A 20,093-nucleotide genomic window follows, 5' to 3' on the forward strand; every position below is an offset into this window, starting at 1 on the left:
TCAGTGGAGAAGATCTGACACCCTAGTCTGCGTGATTGACAGCGAAACTGACAAAACCGTCTAGCTTCGTTTACATCACTGACGGTCCCTCATTATACAGTACTGACAGAGAGAGGGGGACGAGGGAGGAGAGGGGAACGAGGGAGGAGAGGGGGATGAGGGAGGAGAGGGGGACGAGGGAGGAGAGAGAGGAGAGGGAGGAGAGGGGGACGAGGGAGGAGAGGGAGACGAGGGGGACGAGGGAGGAGAGGGGGACGAGGGAGAAGAGGAAGGAGAGGGGGACGAGGGAGGAGAGGGAGGAGGGGGGGACGAGGGAGAAGAGGGGGACGAGGGAGGAGAGAGGGAGGAGAGGGGGACGAGGGAGGGAGAAGGAGGAGAGGGGGACGAGGGAGGAGAGGGGGACGAGGGGGGAGAGGGAGGAGAGGGGGACGAGGGAGGAGGGGAGGCGAGAGAGGAGAGGGGGACGAGGGAGGAGGGAGGAGAGGGGGACGAGGGAGGAGAGGGAGGAGAGGGGGGAGGGAGGAGAGGGAGACGAGGGGGACGAGGGAGGAGAGGGAGGAGAGTGGGACGAGGGAGGAGAGGGAGGGGAGAGAGGAGAGGGGGACGAGGAAGGAGAGGGGGACGAGGGAGGAGAGGGAGGAGAGAGAGGAGAGGGGGACGAGGGAGGAGGAGGGGACGAGGGAGGAGAGGGGGACGAGGGAGGGCGAGGGAGAGGAGAGGAGAGGGAGGAGGGGGGGGGGCGAGGGAGGAGAGGGAGGAGAGAGAGGAGAGGGGGACGAGGGAGGAGAGGGGACGAGGGGAGAGGGAGGAGAGAGAGGGAGGGAGAGGGGGAGAGGGAGGAGTGGGGGACGAGGGAGGAGAGGGGGACGAGGGAGGAGAAGGAGGAGAGGGGGACGAGGGAGGAGAGGGGGATGAGGGAGGAGAGGGAGGAGAGGGGACGAGGGAGGAGGGGAGACGAGAGAGGAGAGGGGGACGAGGGAGGAGAGGGGGACGAGGGAGGAGAGAGAGGAGAGGGGGACGAGGGAGGAGAGGGGGACGAGGGAGGAGAGGGAGACGAGGGGGACGAGGGAGGAGAGGGGGACGAGGGAGGAGAGGGAGGAGAGGGGGACGAGGGAGGAGGGGAGACGAGAGAGGAGAGGGGGACGAGGGAGGAGAGGGGGACGAGGGAGGAGAGAGAGGAGAGGGGGACGAGGGAGGAGAGGGAGGAGAGGGGGACGAGGGAGGAGAGGGAGACGAGGGGGACGAGGGAGGAGAGGGAGGAGAGGGGGACGAGGGAGGAGAGGGAGGAGAGAGAGGAGAGGGGGACGAGGAAGGAGAGGGGGACGAGGGAGGAGAGGGAGGAGAGAGAGGAGAGGGGGACGAGGGAGGAGGAGGGGACGAGGGAGGAGAGGGGGACGAGGGAGGCGAGGGAGTAGAGAGAGGAGAGGGAGGAGAGGGGGGCGTGGGAGGAGAGGGAGGAGAGAGAGGAGAGGGGGACGAGGGAGGAGAGGGGGACGAGGGAGGAGAGGGAGGAGAGAGAGGAGAGGGAGGAGAGGGGGACGAGGGAGGAGTGGGGGACGAGGGAGGCGAGGGAGGGGAGAGAGAGGAGAGGGGGACGAGGGAGGAGAGGGAGATGAGGGGGACGAGGGAGGAGAGGGGGACGAGGGAGGAGAGGGGGACGAGGGAGGAGAGGAAGACAAGGGAGGCCGTGTCCGAATAACCATACTAAATAGTATGACTTTGGGGTACGCAAAACTGTTAATGTATTATAGTATGTAAAACTTTAAAAATTAAGTATGCTTTAAATGCCAGGATGTCATACTCTTTTCGGCTTATCATCAAGTAGGATTCACTGCACACTATTTAGGAAGAGCAATCGTCTTTTTCACACCTACATGTTTTTAATTTTTTTTTACAACAGCTAATGAAATCAGGACAGGGGACGCGCTTCATTTGATTTGTTGATTTGTGTCGCTTACTGCATTCGTTCTCACTAAACAGAACATTCTAAATAGTATGTAGTACGATTAGTACCAAGTAGGCAGTTTTAATAAGCAGTGGGCAAGACAAATTTCGGACACGGCCAGGGTTGGGGGGGGGGGGTGGAGAAAAGAGAAAGAGGCAGGTAAATAAAGAAAAGATGAAAAACAGATTTCAGAGGTAAACAACGGTTCAGGTGGATGTTGATAATGTCCGCTGACAGACAGTCAGTGCTACGACGGATGGTGTTATTCCTTCTCATGTAACGTGGGCTGTTGGATTAGTGTTATTCCTTCTCATGTAACGTGGGCTGTTGGATTAGTGTTATTCCTTCTCATGTAACGTGGGCTGTTGGATTAGTGTTATTCCTTCTCATGTAACGTGGGCTGTTGGGATTAGTGTTATTCCTTCTCATGTAACGTGGGCTGTTGGATTAGTGTTATTCCTTCTCATGTAACGTGGGCTGTTGGATTAGTGTTATTCCTTCTCATGTAACGTGGGCTGTTGGATTAGTGTTATTCCTTCTCATGTAACGTGGGCTGTTGGGATTAGTGTTATTCCTTCTCATGTAACGTGGGCTGTTGGATTGGTGTTATTCCTTCTCATGTAACGTGGGCTGTTGGATTAGTGTTATTCCTTCTCATGTAACGTGGGCTGTTGGATTAGTGTTATTCCTTCTCATGTAACGTGGGCTGTTGGGATTAGTGTTATTCCTTCTCATGTAACGTGGGCTGTTGGATTAGTGTTATTCCTTCTCATGTAACGTGGGCTGTTGGATTAGTGTTATTCCTTCTCATGTAACGTGGGCTGTTGGATTAGTGTTATTCCTTCTCATGTAACGTGGGCTGTTGGATTGGTGTTATTCCTTCTCATGTAACGTGGGCTGTTGGATTAGTGTTATTCCTTCTCATGTAACGTGGGCTGTTGGATTAGTGTTATTCCTTCTCATGTAACGTGGGCTGTTGGATTAGTGTTATTCCTTCTCATGTAACGTGGGCTGTTGGGATTAGTGTTATTCCTTCTCATGTAACGTGGGCTGTTGGATTAGTGTTATTCCTTCTCATGTAACGTGGGCTGTTGGATTGGTGTTATTCCTTTTCATGTAACATGTCTCTCTTTTCCTCAGCATGTCTCTCTCTCTCTCTTTTCCTCAGCATGTCTCTCTCTCTCTTTCCTCTTCTCCTCCGCACGTCTCTCTCTCTCTTTCCTCTTCTCCTCAGCATGTCTCTCACTCTTTCCTCTTCTCCTCAGCATGTCTCTCTCTCTTTCTTCATCTCCTCAGCATGTCTCTCTCTCTCTCTTTTCCTCAGCATGTCTATCTCTCTCTTTCCTCATCTCCTCAGCATGTCTCTCTCTCTCTTTCCTCTTCTCCTCAGCATCTCTCTCTCTCTCTTCTCCTCAGCATGTCTCTCTCTCTCTTTCCTCTTCTCCTCAGCATGTCTCTCACTCTTTCCTCTTCTCCTCAGCATGTCTCTCTCTCTCTTTCTTCGTCTCCTCAGCATGTCTCTCTCTCTCTCTCTTTTCCTCAGCATGTCTATCTCTCTTTCCTCGTCTCCTCAGCATGTCTCTCTCTATTTCCTCTTCTCCTCAGCATGTCTCTCTCTCTCTCTTCTCCTCAGCATGTCTCTCTCTTTCCTCATCTCCTCAGCATGTCTCTCTCTCTTTCCTCTTTTCCTCAGCATGTCTCTCTCTCTTTCCTCTTTTCCTCAGCATGTCTCTCTCTCTTTCCTCTTTTCCTCAGCATGTCTCTCTCTCTTTCCTCGTCTCCTCAGCATGTCTCTCTCTCTTTCCTTTTCTCCTCAGCATGTCTCTCTCTCATTCCTCTTCTCCTCAGCATGTCTCTCTCTCGCTTTCCTCTTCTCCTCAGCATGTCTCTCTCTCTTTCCTCTTCTCCTCCGCACGTCTCTCTCTCTCTTTCCTCTTCTCCTCAGCATGTCTCTCACTCTTCCCTCTTCTCCTCAGCATGTCTCTCTCTCTCTTTCTTCGTCTCCTCAGCATGTCTCTCTCTCTCTCTTTTCCTCAGCATGTCTCTCTCTCTTCTTTCCTCTTCTCCTCCGCACGTCTCTCTCTCTCTTTCCTCTTCTCCTCAGCATGTCTCTCACTCTTTCCTCTTCTCCTCAGCATGTCTCTCTCTCTCTTCGTCTCCTCAGCATGTCTCTCTCTCTCTCTTTTCCTCAGCATGTCTATCTCTCTCTTTCCTCGTCTCCTCAGCATGTCTCTCTCTCTCTTTCCTCTTCTCCTCAGCATCTCTCTCTCTCTCTCTCTTCTCCTCAGCATGTCTCTCTCTCTTTCCTCTTCTCTTCAGCATCTCTCTCTCTCTCTCTTCTCCTCCGTATCTCTCTCTCTCTCTTCTCCTCAGCATGTCTCTCTCTTTCCTCATCTCCTCAGCATGTCTCTCTCTCTCTCTTTTCCTCAGCATGTCTCTCTCTCTCTCTCTCTCTTTTCCTCAGCATGTCTATCTCTCTCTTTCCTCGTCTCCTCAGCATCTCTCTCTCTATTTCCTCTTCTCCTCAGCATGTCTCTCTCTCTCTCTTCTCCTCAGCATGTCTCTCTCTTTCCTCATCTCCTCAGCATGTCTCTCTCTCTTTCCTCTTTTCCTCAGCATGTCTCTCTCTCTTTCCTCTTTTCCTCAGCATGTCTCTCTCTCTTTCCTCGTCTCCTCAGCATGTCTCTCTCTCTTTCCTCTTCTCCTCAGCATGTCTCTCTCTCTTTCCTTTTCTCCTCAGCATGTCTCTCTCTCTTTCCTTTTCTCCTCAGCATGTCTCTCTCTTTCCTCTTCTCCTCAGCATGTCTCTCTCGCTTTCCTCTTCTCCTCAGCATGTCTCTCTCTCTTTCCTTTTCTCCTCAGCATGTCTCTCTCTCTTTCCTCTTCTACTCAGCATGTCTCTCTCTCTCTTCTCCTCAGCATGTCTCTCTCTTTCCTCATCTCCTCAGCATGTCTCTCTCTCTTTCCTCTTTTCCTCAGCATGTCTCTCTCTCTTTCCTCTTTTCCTCAGCATGTCTCTCTCTCTTTCCTCTTCTCCTCAGCATGTCTCTCTCTCTTTCCTCTTCTCCTCAGCATGTCTCTCTCGCTTTCCTCTTCTCCTCAGCATGTCTCTCTCTCTTTCCTTTTCTCCTCAGCATGTCTCTCTCTTTCCTCTTCTCCTCAGCATGTCTCTCTCGCTTTCCTCTTCTCCTCAGCATGTCTCTCTCTCGCTCTCTCTTTTCCTCAGCATGTCTCTCTCTTTCCTCTTCTCCTCAGCATGTCTCTCTCTTTCCTCTTCTCCTCAGCATGTCTCTCTCTCTTTCTCTCTTTTCCTCAGCATGTCTCTCTCTCGTCCTCTTCTCCTTAGCATGTCTCTCTCTTTCCTCTTCTCCTCAGCATGTCTCTCTTTCCTTTCTCCTCAGCATGTCTCTCTCTCTCTTCCTTTCTCCTCAGCATGTCTCTCTCTCTCTCTTCTCCTCAGCATCTCTCTCTCTATTTCCTCTTTTCCTCAGCATGTCTCTCTCTTTCCTCATGTCCTCAGCATGTCTCTCCCTCTCTCTTCTCCTCATCATGTCTCTCTCTCTTCTCCTCAGCACGTCTCTCTCTCTATTTCCTATTTTCCTCAGCATTTGTCTCTCTCTTTCCTCATGTCCTCAGCATGTCTCTCTCTCGCTTGCCTCTTCTCCTCTCCTGTCCTCTCTCTCCCTCTGTCATTTGGCCAGACACTATCAAATAAAACACATTCAGACTTGAAGAGCTCAACTCCTTCAGAACAGGTGTGTGTGATATAACCGTACTAATCAGATAGGTAGGAGTGTCTCTTTTCTCAGTTTGTCACCACATTATCATTTATTAAGCAGATTGAGTACAGCAGTTGAAATGACCCCCCCCCCGCCCCATGCACCCTGTCCCGGTGTCTGCAGCCTCTCAGCTAGCAGCATCAAGTAGCCTCTTCACCCTTCACTCTGAAGACGGCGCCTCAGACTCACTTTATAAGGAAGCTGAAAGAAAGAGAGAGACACACAGAGAGAGACAGAGAAAGACAGAGAGACAGAGAGAGAGACGGAGAGAGAGCGTGTGATTACAGAGCGCTCGCCAGTTAGTGTGTGACAAAGTCAACTGCGTTCTGACTGTATTCAGTGTCGCTCGGTAGATTTAATCTTGATCTGACTGTATTAAATGCTGTTCAGTAGATTTCATTGTGATCTGACTGTATTAAGTGTTGCTCAGTAGATTTCATTGTGATCTGACTGTATTAAGTGTCGTTCAGTAGATTTAATTGTGATCTGACTGCATTAAGTGTCGTTCAGTAGATTTAATTGTGATCTGACTGTATTAAGTGTCGTTCAGTAGATTTAATTGTGATATGACTGTATTAAGTGTTGTTCAGTAGATTTAATTGTGATATGACTGTATTAAGTGTTGTTCAGTAGATTTCATTGTGATATGACTGTATTAAGTGTTGCTCAGTAGATTTCATTGTGACCTGACTGTATTAAGTGTTGTTCAGTAGATTTAATTGTGATATGACTGTATTAAGTGTTGTTCAGTAGATTTAATTGTGATATGACTGTATTAAGTGTCGTTCAGTCAGTAGATTTCATTGTGATCTGACTGTATTAAGTGTCGTTCAGTAGACTTCATTGTGATCTAACTGTATTAAGTGTCGTTCAGTAGATTTCATTGTGATCTGACTGTATTAAGTGTTGCTCAGTAGATTTCATTGTGATCTGACTGTATTAAGTGTTGCTCAGTAGATTTCATTGTGATATGACTGTATTAAGTGTTGCTCAGTAGATTTCATTGTGATCTGACTGTATTAAGTGTTGCTCAGTAGATTTCATTGTGATATGACTGTATTAAGTGTTGTTCAGTAGATTTCATTGTGATCTGACTGTATTAAGTGTCGTTCAGTAGATTTCATTGTGATCTGACTGTATTAAGTGTTGCTCAGTAGATTTCATTGTGATCTGACTGTATTAAGTGTTGTTCAGTAGATTTAATTGTGATATGACTGTATTAAGTGTTGCTCAGTAGATTTCATTGTGATATGACTGTATTAAGTGTCGTTCAGTCAGTAGATTTCATTGTGATCTGACTGTATTAAGTGTCGTTCAGTAGATTTCATTGTGATCTGACTGTATTAAGTGTTGCTCAGTAGATTTCATTGTGATCTGACTGTATTAAGTGTTGCTCAGTAGATTTAATTGTGATATGACTGTATTTGTGTTCAGTAGATTTAATTGTGATCTGACTGTATTAAGTGTTGCTCAGTAGATTTCATTGTGATCTGACTGTATTAAGTGTTGTTCAGTAGATTTCATTTTGATATGACTGTATTAAGTGTTGCTCAGTAGATTTCATTTCTGTATTAAGTGTTGCTCAGTAGATTTCATTGATATGACTGTATTAAGTGTTGCTCAGTAGATTTAGATTTCATTGTTCAGTAGATTTCATTGTGATATTAAGTGTTGCTCAGTAGATTTCATTGTGATCTGACTGTATTAAGTGTTGTTCAGTAGATTTCATTGTGATATGACTGTATTAAGTGTTGTTCAGTAGATTTAATTTGATATGACTGTGATGTCGTTGTCAGTGATTTCATGTGAAGACTGTTGTCTCAGTAGATTTCATTGTGATCTGACTGTATTAAGTGTCGTTCAGTAGATTTCATTGTGATTGACATTGTGTTGCTCAGTAGATTTAATTGTGATTCTGTATTGTGTTTCAGTAGATTTCATTGTGATCTGACTGTATTAAGTGTTGCTCAGTAGATTTCATTGTGATATGACTGTATTAAGTGTTGTTCAGTAGATTTCATTGTTTCATTGTGTTCAGTAGATTTCATTCTCTCGGACTGCGTGCTGCTAACTGTTGTTTTGATGATTATGGGTGTTACTTGTTACTTATATTCTGATAGCTGGAGAATCTGGATGTGTCCTAAATCGTATCCTACCAGATCTCTACGAGTCCTGGACAAAATTAGTGCTCATAAAAGAACAAAGGTCGCTATTTGGGGCGAAGCCATTGATTCGAGCAGAGGCTGACAAAATCCTTTTGGGATAAAGCATCTGACAACTCATCTGACTAGCTGTCAGATGAGTTGACGTGACTCATCTGAAGACTCATCTGACGACTCTTTAAAAAAAATATATATACACATCTTTTTTAACCTTTATTTAACTAGGCAAGTCAGTTAAGAACAAATTCTTATTTTCAATGACGGCCTGGGAACAGTGGGTTAACTGCCTGTTCAGGGGCAGAACGACAGATTTGTACCTTGTCAGCTCGGGGGTTTGAACTTGCAACCTTCCGGTTACTAGTCCAACGCTCTAACCACTAGGCTAGTCTGACGCATCTCACGCGGCTCATCTGACACGGCTCATCTGACACGGACTCATCTGACGCGACTCATCTGACGGGACTCATCTGACGGACTCATCTGACGCGACTCATCTGACAGGACTCATCTGACGGGACTCATCTGACGGGACTCATCTGACGGGACTCATCTGACGGGACTCATCTGACGGGACTCATCTGACGGACTCATCTGACGGGACTCATCTGACGGGACTCATCTGACGGGACTCATCTGACGGGACTCATCTGACGGGACTCATCTGACGGGACTCATCTGACGGGACTCATCTGACGGGACTCATCTGACGCGACTCATCTGACGGCTCATCTGACGGGACTCATCTGACGCGGCTCATCTGACGGGACTCATCTGACGGGACTCATCTGACAGGACTCATCTGACACGGCTCATCTGACGGGACTCATCTGACGCGACTCATCTGACGCGACTCATCTGACAGGACTCATCTGACGCGACTCATCTGACGCGACTCATCTGACGCGACTCATCTGACGCGACTCATCTGACAGGACTCATCTGACGGGACTCATCTGACGCGACTCATCTGACACGGCTCATCTGACGGGACTCATCTGACGCGACTCATCTGACGCGACTCATCTGACAGGACTCATCTGACGAAGTTCAAAAGTGGGTAAAGTTGTCTTCCAAGGGCAGTTTGAGTTCGCTCGAAAAAATGCAACACGATGTTCTGGGTGAAAAGTGTCTGGGTGTGTTCCATGTTAGAGGGTGGATGGTGTGAACTTAGACACCCCTGGAGACCTGGAGTGAAGTACTCTATTTATTCACTATGTAGAGCCAGGAGTTTATCCAGACCACCTCAACTGAAAAACTCTGGGCACAGACGTTTTCCTGGTTAAGTCACGTGTCCAGGAAAACTCTAATGTGTGTGTGAATGCCATTGGTAACATGGTGAAGTCCAGGTATGTGTGTTACCTGTAGGGGTAGCCGTGGTACTTGGACCTGAAGATGGACAGCAGGAAGCTGAAGAAGAACACCACCAGGCCCAGTCCCACCAGGCAGATAACTGAAACACATAGCACAACATTACACACACACACACCACACACACACACACACACACACACACACACACACACACACACACACACACACACACACACACACACACACACACACACACACACACACACACACACACACACACACACACACACACACACACCAGGCAGATAACTGAAACACACAGCACAACATTACACACACACTATCACACACGTACACGCACAACCACACACACTATCCCTTACAAGCACACACACTACCACTCACACATACTACCCTCATACACACACAAACACACACACACACACTCACCCCTTTAGTATGATAATGAGGCAATTTATAGTTATTTTGGGATGGTTAAAAACACCTCAATGACAAAAGATGACGGGACTGTTAAAATCATCTCAATGACAAAAGATGAGAATGATTCCTCCCTCCCTCCCTCCCTCCCTCCCTCCCTCCCTCCCTCCCTCCCCCCCCCCCCCACCCCTCCCTCCCTCCCTCCCTCCCTCTCTCCCTCCCTCCCCTCCCCTCCCTCCCTCCCCCCTCCCTCCCTCCCTCTCTAGGTTGACCATATTCCCCACTGCAGTAGTATAATTAGCTATCAGACAGTGGTAACTGGTAACTAGCCATCAGACAGTGGTAACTGGTAACTAGCTATCAGACAGTGGTAACTGTAAAGGGTGTGTGGAGGACCTATTGAATGGATTTGATGTCACCACTGAGATCCTTCAACAGTCCTCTACGTAGCTGTGGGTTGAAGACAGGGCTGAGGGGAACTAATGTCACATTGTCTACGTAGCTGTGGGTTGAAGACAGGGCTGAGGGGAACTAATGTCACATTGTCTACGTAGCTGTGGGTTGAAGACAGGGCTGAGGGGAACTAATGTCACATTGTCTACGTAGCTGTGGGTTGAAGACAGGGCTGAGGGGAACTAATGTCACATTGTCTACGTAGCTGTGGGTTGAAGACAGGGCTGAGGGGAACTAATGTCAAATTGTCACGTAAGCAGTGTAATGTAAGCTCTTCGTAATCATCACTAAGGCTTATATTCTGACGTTTACCAGCCTGTGGTTTTTATAATCATATCATATATATATATATATCTTTTTTCAATAATACAGTTTAAACAAGTCTATATACGATGTGAGCAAATGAGGTGAAATACGGGAGGTAAAGGCAAAAAAAAGGCCATGGTGGCAAAGTAAATACAATATAGCAAGTAAAACACTGGAATGATAGATTTACAGTGGAAGAATGTGCAAAGTAGAAATACAAATAATGGGGTGCAAAGGAGCAAAATAAATAAATAAATACAGTTGGGAAAGAGGTAGTTGTTTGGGCTAAATTATAGGTGGGCTATGTACAGGTGCAGTAATCTGTGAGCTGCTCTGACAGCTGGTGCTTAAAGCTAGTGAGGGAGATAAGTGTTTCCAGTTTCAGAGATTTTGGTACTTCGTTCCAGTCGTTGGCAGCAGAGAACTGGAAGGAGAGGCGGCCAAAGGAAGAATTGGTTTTGGGGGTGACCAGAGAGATATTCCTTCTGGAGCGTGTGCTACAGGTGGGAGATGCTGTGGTGACCAGCGAGCTGAGATAAGGGGGGACTTTACCTAGCAGGGTCTTGTAGATGACATGGAGCCAGTGGGTTTGGCGACGAGTATGAAGCGAGGGCCAGCCAACGAGAGCGTACAGGTCGCAATGGTGGGTAGTATATGGGGCTTTGGTGACAAAACGGATGGCACTGTGATAGATTGCATCCAATTTATTGAGTAGGGTGTTGGAGGCTATTTTGTAAATGACATCGCTGAAGTCAAGGATCAGTAGGATAGTCAGTTTTACAAGGGTATGTTTGGCAGCATGAGTGAAGGAGGCTTTGTTGCGAAATAGGAAGCCAATTCTAGATTTAATTTTGGATTGAGATGCTTAATGTGAGTCTGGAAGGAGAGTTTACAGTCTAACCAGACACCTAGGTATTTGTAGTTGTCCACGTATTCTAAGTCAGAACAGAGTAGTGATGCTGGATGGGTGGACAGGTGCAGGCAGCGATAGCTGAGAGGCGAACTTAAAAAGGGGCTTGTTTTCTCCATGTGCTGTCAGTCGACACGCTGCAGACGGATGAAGGACTGTCACTGGACACGTTACAAAGACCTTGTTCTGCATTTTAATTACTGCTTTCTCAAGGATAACTGCTTTTGCACAACTATGTGTATGTGTGTACATGCATGTGTTTGTCCGGTCTCAGTAGAACTACAACAGTGGGCCTCTGAAGCTCTGTATTAATCATGTTTACAGTACGCTCTAGCACACACACACGCACACACACACACACACACACACACACACACACACACACACACACACACACACACACACACACACACACAAGGTTGGCCTTCTGTGCTGCGCACGCACCACAAACACACACGCCGTGGAGGTCAGGGTTCATCTCTCTGGTGTTAATTAAAGGAACAGTGGACTGAGTGCTGTGGCCTCTTCACATCTGCCAGACTTAATTGACAGTTATGCAAATATCCATCATGCTTCTACAAATGATAATGTCATGTCATTATGTATGCAGCATGTGTGTTCTTCAGTGAGTCTAGCGGACTGGAAGGGGAAGGTTGTGTGTGTCATAAGACCTACACACACACAGACACCCTACACACACACAGACACACACATAGTGGGAGAAGAGAGGAGCAGGGGAAGGAGGAGAGGGAAGGAGGAGAGAGGAGGAGGAGAGAGGAGCAGGGGAAGGAGGAGAGAGGAGCAGGGGAAGGAGGAGAGAGTAGGAGGAGAGAGGAGCAGGGGAAGGAGGAGAGAGGGAGAGGAGGAGAAGAGATGAGCAGGGGAAGGAGGAGAGAGGAGCAGGGGAAGGAGGAGAGGGGAGCAGAGGAAGGAGGAGAGAGGAGGAGGAAAGAGGAGCAGGGGAAGGAGAGAGGAGAAGAGAGGAGCAGGGGAAGGAGGAGAGAGGAGGGAAGGAGGAGAGAGGAGCAGGGGAAGGAGGAGAGAGGAGGAGGAGGAGGAGCAGAGAGAGGAGAGGAGCAGGGGAAGGAGGAGAGAGGAGCAGTGGAAGGAGGAGAGGAAGGAGGAGAGAGGAGCAGGGGAAGGAGGAGAGAGAGGAGGGAGGAGAGAGGAGCAGGGGAAGGAGAGAGGGGAGCAGGGGAAGGAGGAGAGGGGAGGGGGAGAGAGGAGCAGGGGAAGGAGGAGAGAGGAGGAGAGGGGAGGAAGGAGGAAGGAGGAGAGAGGCAGGGGAAGGAGTAAAGGGGAGCAGGGGAAGGAGAGAGGAGGAGGAGAGAGGAGCAGGGGAAGGAGGAGAGAGGAGGAGAGAGGAGGAGGAGAGAGGAGAAGGGGAAGGAGGAGAGAGGAGGGGAGGAGGAGAGAAAGGAGGAGGAAGGGGAGGAGAGGAGGACAGTATGGGAAGGAGGGAGAGAGGAGACAGGTTAGTTTTACCCTACTGATGTGAAGGGGAAGGAGGAGGAGAGAGGAAGGTGAGAGAGGGGAAGGAGGAGAGAGGAGTGGAAGGAGGAGAGAGGAGCAGGGAAGGAGGAGAAGGGAAGGAGGAGAGAGGAAGGAGGAGAGAGGAGGAAGGAGGAGAGAGGAGCAGGGGAAGGAAGAGAGAGGAGGAAGGAGGAGAGGGGAGCAGGGGAAGGAGGAGAGGGGAGCAGAATTCACCAAGCGTTGGATTGTTCACCCACTAATAGGGAACGTGAGCTGGGTTTGTGAGACAGGTTAGTTTTACCCTACTGATGATGTGTTGTTGCAATAGTAATCCAGTCATAAAACCTACACACACAGACACCCTACACACACACAGACACACATAGTAGGGAGAAGAGAGGAGCAGGGGAAGGAGGAGAGGGAAGGAGGAGAGAGGAGGAGAGAGGAGGAGGAGAGAGGAGCAGGGGAAGGAGGAGAGAGGAGCAGGGGAAGGAGGAGAGAGTAGGAGGAGAGGGGAGCAGGGGAAGGAGGAGAGAGGAGCAGGGGAAGGAGGAGAGAGGAGCAGGGGAAGGAGGAGAGAGTAGGAGGAGAGAGGAGGAGAGAGGAGGAGAAGAGATGAGCAGGGGAAGGAGGAGAGAGGAGCAGGGGAAGGAGGAGAGGGGAGCAGAGGAAGGAGGAGAGAGGAGGAGGAAAGAGGAGCAGGGGAAGGAGGAGAGAGGTGGAGAAGAGAGGAGCAGGGGAAGGAGGAGAGAGGAGGAGAGAGGAGGAGGAGAGAGGAGCAGGGGAAGGAGGAGAGAGGAGGAGAGAGGAGGAGCAGAGAGGAGGAGAGGAGCAGGGGAAGGAGGAGAGAGGAGCAGTGGAAGGAGGAGAGGAAGGAGGAGAGAGGAGCAGGGGAAGGAGGAGAAGGGAAGGAGGAGAGAGGAAGGAGGAGAGAGGAGGAAGGAGGAGAGGAGCAGGGGAAGGAAGGAGAGGAGGAGGAGGAGAGGGGAGGGGAAGGAGGAGAGAGGAGGGGAGAGAGGAGCAGGGGGGAAGGAGGAGAGAGGAGCAGGGGAAGGAGGAGAGAGGAAGGAGGAGAGAGGAGCAGGGGAAGGAGTAAAGGGGAGAGGGGAAGGAGGAGGAAGGAGGAGGAGAGGAGAGAGGGGAAGGAGGAGAGAGGAGCAGGAGAGAGAGAGGAGAGGGAGGAGAGAGGGAAGGAGGAGAAGGGGAGGGGAGAGAGGAGGAGAGAGGAGGAGGGGAGGGAAAGGAGCAGGGGAAGGAGGAGAGAGGAGCAGGGAAGGAGGAGAGAGGAGCAGGGGAAGGAGGAGAAGGGAAGGAGGAGAGAGGAAGGAGGGAGAGAAGAGGAGGAGGAGAGGAGGAGCAGGGGAAGGAAGAGAGAGGAGGAAGGAGGAGAGGGGAGCAGGGGAAGGAGGAGAGGGGAGCAGAATTCACCAAGCGTTGGATTGTTCACCAACTAATAGGGAACGTGAGCTGGGTTTAGACCGTCGTGAGACAGGTTAGTTTTACCCTACTGATGATGTGTTGTTGCAATAGTAATCCTGAGGAAGGAGGAGAGAGGAGGAGGAAAGAGGAGCAGGGGAAGGAGGAGAGAGGATGGAGGAGAGAGGAGCAGGGGAAGGAGGAGAGAGGAGGAGAGAGGAGGAGGAGAGAGGAGCAGGGGAAGGAGGAGAGAGGAGGAGAGAGGAGGAGGAGAGAGGAGCAGGGGAAGGAGGAGAGAGGAGCAGTGGAAGGAGGAGAGGAAGGAGGAGAGAGGAGCAGGGGAAGGAGGAGAAGGGAAGGAGGAGAGAGGAAGGAGGAGAGAGGAGGAAGGAGGAGAGAGGAGCAGGGGAAGGAAGAGAGAGGAGGAAGGAGGAGAGGGGAGCAGGGGAAGGAGGAGAGAGGGGAGGAGAGGGAGGGGAAGGAGGAGAGAGGAGCAGGGGAAGGAGAGAGGAGGAGAGAGGGAGCAGGGGAAGGAGAGGAGCAGGGGAAGGAGAGGGGAAGGAGGAGAGAGGAGCAGGGGAAGGAGAGAGAGAGGAGAGGAGGAGGAGAGAGGAGAAGGGGAAGGAGGAGAGAGGAGGAGAGGAGGAGGAGAGAAAGGAGCAGGGGAAGGAGGAGAGAGGCAGGAGAGGAGCAGGAGGAAGGAGGAGAGAGAGGAGGAAGGAGGAGAGAGGAGCAGGGGAAGGAAGAGAGAGGGGAAGGAGGAGGAGCAGGGGAAGGAGGAAGGAGGGGGAGAGAGGAGCAGGGGAAGGAGGAGAGAGAGAGGGGAAGGAGGAGAGAGGAGGAGGAGAGGGGAGCAGGGGAAGGGTAGAGGGGAGCAGGGGAAGGAGAGAGAGGAAGGAGGAGAGAGGAGCAGGGGAAGGAGGAGAGAGGAAGGAGGAGAGAGGAGCAGGGGAAGGAAGAGAGAGAGGAGGAAGGAGAAGAGGGGAGCAGGGGAAGAGAGGAGGAGGAGAGAGGAGCAGGGGAAGGAGGAGAGAGGAGGAGGGGGATGTTTGCATACAGTGTGTGTGTGTGTGTGTGTGTGTGTGTGTGTGTGTGTGTGTGTGTGTGTGTGTGTGTGTGTGTGTGTGTGTGTGTGTGTGTGTGTGTGTGTGTGTGTGTGTGTGTGTGTGTGTGTGTGAGAGAGATCAAGGATTAGATGCTGTGAGGCAATGACAAATGTGTGTTTCTGTTCTTACATGTGCTTATGGGGGATGTCCTTCTGGAAATCATATTCACACCCCCTCAGAGAGAGATGGGCTCAGACACATCACATATTCTGACATTGGCAACAATACAGTGTTGAGACGAATGTGCTCTGTATTGTTCACCATGTTATTGCCTTGTACACCGGTTGACATATTTCTCTAAGCAGTACAGCATTTATAGAACTTCCTGATATTTATCTCTAATCTCCTGTTAATAGCAGAGAGAAATGACTTCTGGCATTGAAGAACAACTATCTGGTCCTCACCTTGTTCACACCGTGGTGGTGTTTAAATAGGAGAGTGGAATCTCACTCCACTGAAGTATGCATTGATTGGTGAGACAACTACAACAGGAGAAAGAGCAGGAGCAGAACAGAGCACTAAAGGAGAGGATCAGACTGCTGGAGGAGAGGATCAGACTGCTGGAGGAGAGGTTGAGGGGGATGGAGGAGAGGATCAGACTGCTGGAGGAGAGGGTGAGGGGGATGGAGGAGAGGATCAGACTGCTGGAGGAGAGGTTGAGGGGGATGGAGGAGAGGATCAGACTGCTGGAGGAGAGGTTGAGGAGGATGGAGGAGAGGATCAGACTGCTGGAGGAGAGGGTGAGGGGGATGGAGGAGAGGATCAGACTGCTGGAGGAGAGGGTGAGGGGATGGAGGAGAGGATCAGACTGCTGGAGGAGAGGGTGAGGGGAATGGAGGAGAGGTTGAAGGGGATGGAGGAGAGGATCAGACTGCTGGAGGAGAGGGTGAGGGGGATGGAGGAGAGGTTGAGGGGGATGGAAGAGAGGATCAGACTGCTGGAGGAGAGGGTGAGGGGATGGAGGAGAGGTTGAGGGGGATGGAGGAGAGGGTGAGGGGGATGGCGTGTGACAGAGAACAACCCACTAGAGAGGTGGCCACCCCCACAGAGAAGCCAGCAGAACAGCCCACCTCAGCACCCGACAAAAGTCTCGACACCACAGCAGAACAGTCCACACCAGACCCTGACCATAGAGTCGACATCACAGCAGAACATCACCCCCTCTGAGCACCCCCCGTGTCAGCCCTTATGACAACCCCCCCACACCCACTGAGGACAAACACAAGACACAGATTGTACTCCTTATGGACTCAAATGGGAAATATATAGAAGAAAAAAAACTTTTCCCCAAACAGTGTGTCTAAACTCTGGTGTCCAAACACCCAGCGCGCCCTCGACCTTCTGTCTGAGGACCAACTAGGCTCACCTAGCCACATAATAATACACACAGGCACAAACAACCTGAGAGCACAGCAGGAAAGGGTGGCCACAGCACTGAAGGGAGTGATTGAAAAGGCTTCTTCTACTTTCCCCAACGCACAAGCGGTTATCTCCACCCTGCTACCACGAAAAGACTTCCACCCTGCCACAATACAGCGGGTAAACGCAAGTATTTCCCATGACTGTGCCTCAAAACAAAAACAATTCCTGGCCCACCACTCCACCCTGGACTTGAACAGCCTCTATGACCAGGTCCACCTCTACAAGGCAGCAGTGCCCACCTTTGCCCGGACTCTAAAGGACATTGCTTTCAAACGTATCCCCAACACTTCACACAGGAGCAACAGATCAATAGACCTAAAGGACCCCCCTGGACCTACACATAGAGGACCCACGCCCAGAGGACTCACATCCAGACCACAGCACCCCCAGACACATCCACACCCCCACCCCAACTAATCAACACCCTCCCACGTCAACCATGCCCACACCCCATTTAGACCCCCTCAGATCAGCCCTATGCCACTCCTGCCCACCCCATGCACCCCACCCCCGCAAAGAGGGCCTCAACATGGAAATCACACGTAAGCCCAGGTAGTGAGCGGGAAAACAGGCCCAACCCCCACTCTTACACTCTCTCGAGCCAATGGCATGTACCAGATGCTCAGCAGGCTCTGCTCACACTTACTGGCCTGAGGCCAAACCACGACCAACAACATTGGACACTTTATGGAACAAAAAGCCTTCACTATATCATCCTGGAATATCCAAGGCCTGAGGTCATCTGCCTTTGGCCTAAAGAGCAGGAACCTGGACTTCACCAAAGAAATCGGTAATACAGACATTGTCATCCTGCAAGAAACCTGGAATAGAGGAGACGGACCCACTGGTTGCCCTCTAGGTTACAGAGAGCTGGTAGTCCCATCTACCAATCTGCCAGGTGTGAAACAGGGAAGGGACTCAGGGGGTATGTTAATTTGGTATAGAGCCGACCAAACTTACTCCATTAAATTAATCAAAACAGGAACATTTTACATTTGGCTAGAAATTCAAAAGGAAATTATCTTAACAGAGAAAAATGTCCTCCTGTGTGCTACCTATATCTCCCCACTAGAATCCCCATACTTTAATGAAGACAGCTTCTCCACCCTGAATCGGGAAATCAATCATTTCCAGACCAGGGACATGTACTAGTCTGTGGCGACCTAAATGCCAGAACCGGACAAGAACCTGACACCCTCAGCACACAGGGGGACAAACACCTGCCTGCAGGTGACAGCATTCCCTCCCACATATGCCCCACTAGGCACAACTATGACAACATAAACAAAAACTGGTCACAACTCCTGCAGCTCTGTCACACGCTGGGTATGTACATAGTCAATGGTAGGCTTCGAGGGGACTCCTATGGTAGGTACACCTATAGCTCATCTCTTGGCAGTAGTACTGTAGACTACTTTATCACTGACCTCAACCCAGAGTCTCTCAGAGCGTTCACAGTCAGCCCACTGACAACCCTATCAGACCACAGCAGAATCACGGTCTACTTGAACAGAGCAATACCCAATCACGAGGCATCAAAGCCAAAGGAACTGAGGAACATTAAGAAATGCTATAGATGGAAGGAATGCAGTTTGGAAACCTACCAAAAATCAATTAGGCAACAACAAATTCAATCCCTTCTCGACAATTTCCTGGGTAAAATGTTTCACTGCAATAGTGAAGGTGTAAACTTGTTAGTAGAAAATCTTAACAGTATATTTGACCTCTCAGCTTCCCTATCAAATCTACAAATCTCAAATAGAAAACCGAAGAAAATGATCAACAATGACAAATGGTTTGATGAAGAATGCAAAAATCTAAGAAAGAAATTGAGAAACCTGTCCAACCAAAAACATAGAGAACCTGAGAATCCATAGACTCTAACCATTTCTGGGAAAATTGGAAAACACTAAACAAACAACAACACGAAGAATTATCTATCCAAAATGGAGATGTATGGGTAAACCACTTCTCCAATATTTTTGGCTCTATAACAAAGAATAAAGAGCAAAAAAATATACATGATCAAATACAAATCTTAGAATCAACTATTAAAGACTACCAGAACCCACTGGATTCTCCAATAACCTTGAACGAGTTACAGGACAAAATAAAAACCCTCCAACCCAAAAAGGCCTGTGGTGTTGATGGTATCCTTAATGAAATGATCAAATATACAGACAACAAATTCCAAATTGGCTATACTAAAACTATTTAACATCATCCTAAGCTCTGGCCTCTTCCCCAATATTTGGAACCAAGGACTGATAACCCCAATCCACAAAAGTGGAGACAAATTTGACCCCAATAACTACCGTGGAATATGCGTCAACAGTAACCTTGGGAAAGTCCTCTGCATTATCATTAACAGCAGACTCATACATTTCCTCAATGAAAACAATGTACTGAGCAAATGTCAAATTGGCTTTTTACCAAATTACCGCACAACAGACCATGTATTCACCCTGCACACGCTAATTGACAACCAAACAAACCAAAACAAGGGCAAAGTCTTCTCATGCTTTGTTGATTTCAAAAAAGCCTTCGACTCAATTTGGCATGAGGGTCTGCTATACAAACTGATGAAAAGTGGTGTTGGGGGTAAAATATACGACATTATAAAATCCATGTACACAAAGTGTGTGGTTAAAATTGGCAAAAAACACACACATTTCTTCACACAGGGTCGTGGGGTGAGACAGGGATGCAGCTTAAGCTCCACCCTCTTCAACATATATATCAACGAATTGGCGCGGGCACGAGAAAAGTCTGCAGCACCCGTCCTCACCCTACTAGAATCTGAAGTCAAATGTCTAATATTTGCTGATGATCTGGGGCTTCTGTCAACAACCAAGGAGAGCCTACAGCAGCACCTAGATCTTCTGCACAGATTCTGTCAGACCTGGGCCCTGACAGTAAATCTCAGTAAGACAAAAATCACGGTGTTCCAAAAAAGGAGAGAGAGATAAGTGGTGCGACAGGGAGTGGTGACACCAGGATATTTTGTGGGTGACTCATTCTCATGGACCTGTTGGCATAATGTGTGTGACTGTGTGTTTTTCACTGGGAGATGTGTGTACCTCCAGTTTGAGGCTGATTCATTTAAATGTAATTAAAAATGTGTGAGCTTGCATCCATGCGTGCATGTGACTACGCGACTGAACAGTAGTTAGTGACAGTCTGTGTCAGTCTGTGTGTCTGTGATTAAACAGTAGTTAATGACAGTGTGTGACTATGTGATTGAACAGTAGTTAGTGACAGTGTGTCTCTATGTGATTGAACAGTAGTTAGTGACAGTGTGTGACTATGTGATTGAACAGTAGTTAGTGACAGTGTGTCTCTATGTGATTGAACAGTAGTTAGTGACAGTGT

General features: G+C 49.3%; 1 protein-coding gene across 1 annotated transcript in view; it reads right to left on the reverse strand.

Annotated features, from left to right (window-relative positions):
• Positions 1 to 5,816: 5,816 nt before the first annotated feature.
• LOC127923918 (tumor suppressor candidate 3-like) overlaps positions 5,817 to 20,093 on the reverse strand; it is a 140,882-nt gene continuing 126,605 nt past the window's right edge. The window contains exons 9-10 of the mRNA XM_052508123.1: positions 9,246 to 9,336; positions 5,817 to 5,925 (exon numbers count right to left, since the gene is read on the reverse strand). Coding sequence (XP_052364083.1) covers positions 5,910 to 5,925; positions 9,246 to 9,336 — 107 coding nt within the window. The 3' untranslated portion in view covers positions 5,817 to 5,909. The remainder of the gene's footprint in view (positions 5,926 to 9,245; positions 9,337 to 20,093) is intronic.

Source organism: Oncorhynchus keta, unplaced genomic scaffold (genome assembly GCF_023373465.1).
Source record: "Oncorhynchus keta strain PuntledgeMale-10-30-2019 unplaced genomic scaffold, Oket_V2 Un_contig_3376_pilon_pilon, whole genome shotgun sequence".
Taxonomy (NCBI): domain Eukaryota; kingdom Metazoa; phylum Chordata; class Actinopteri; order Salmoniformes; family Salmonidae; genus Oncorhynchus; species Oncorhynchus keta.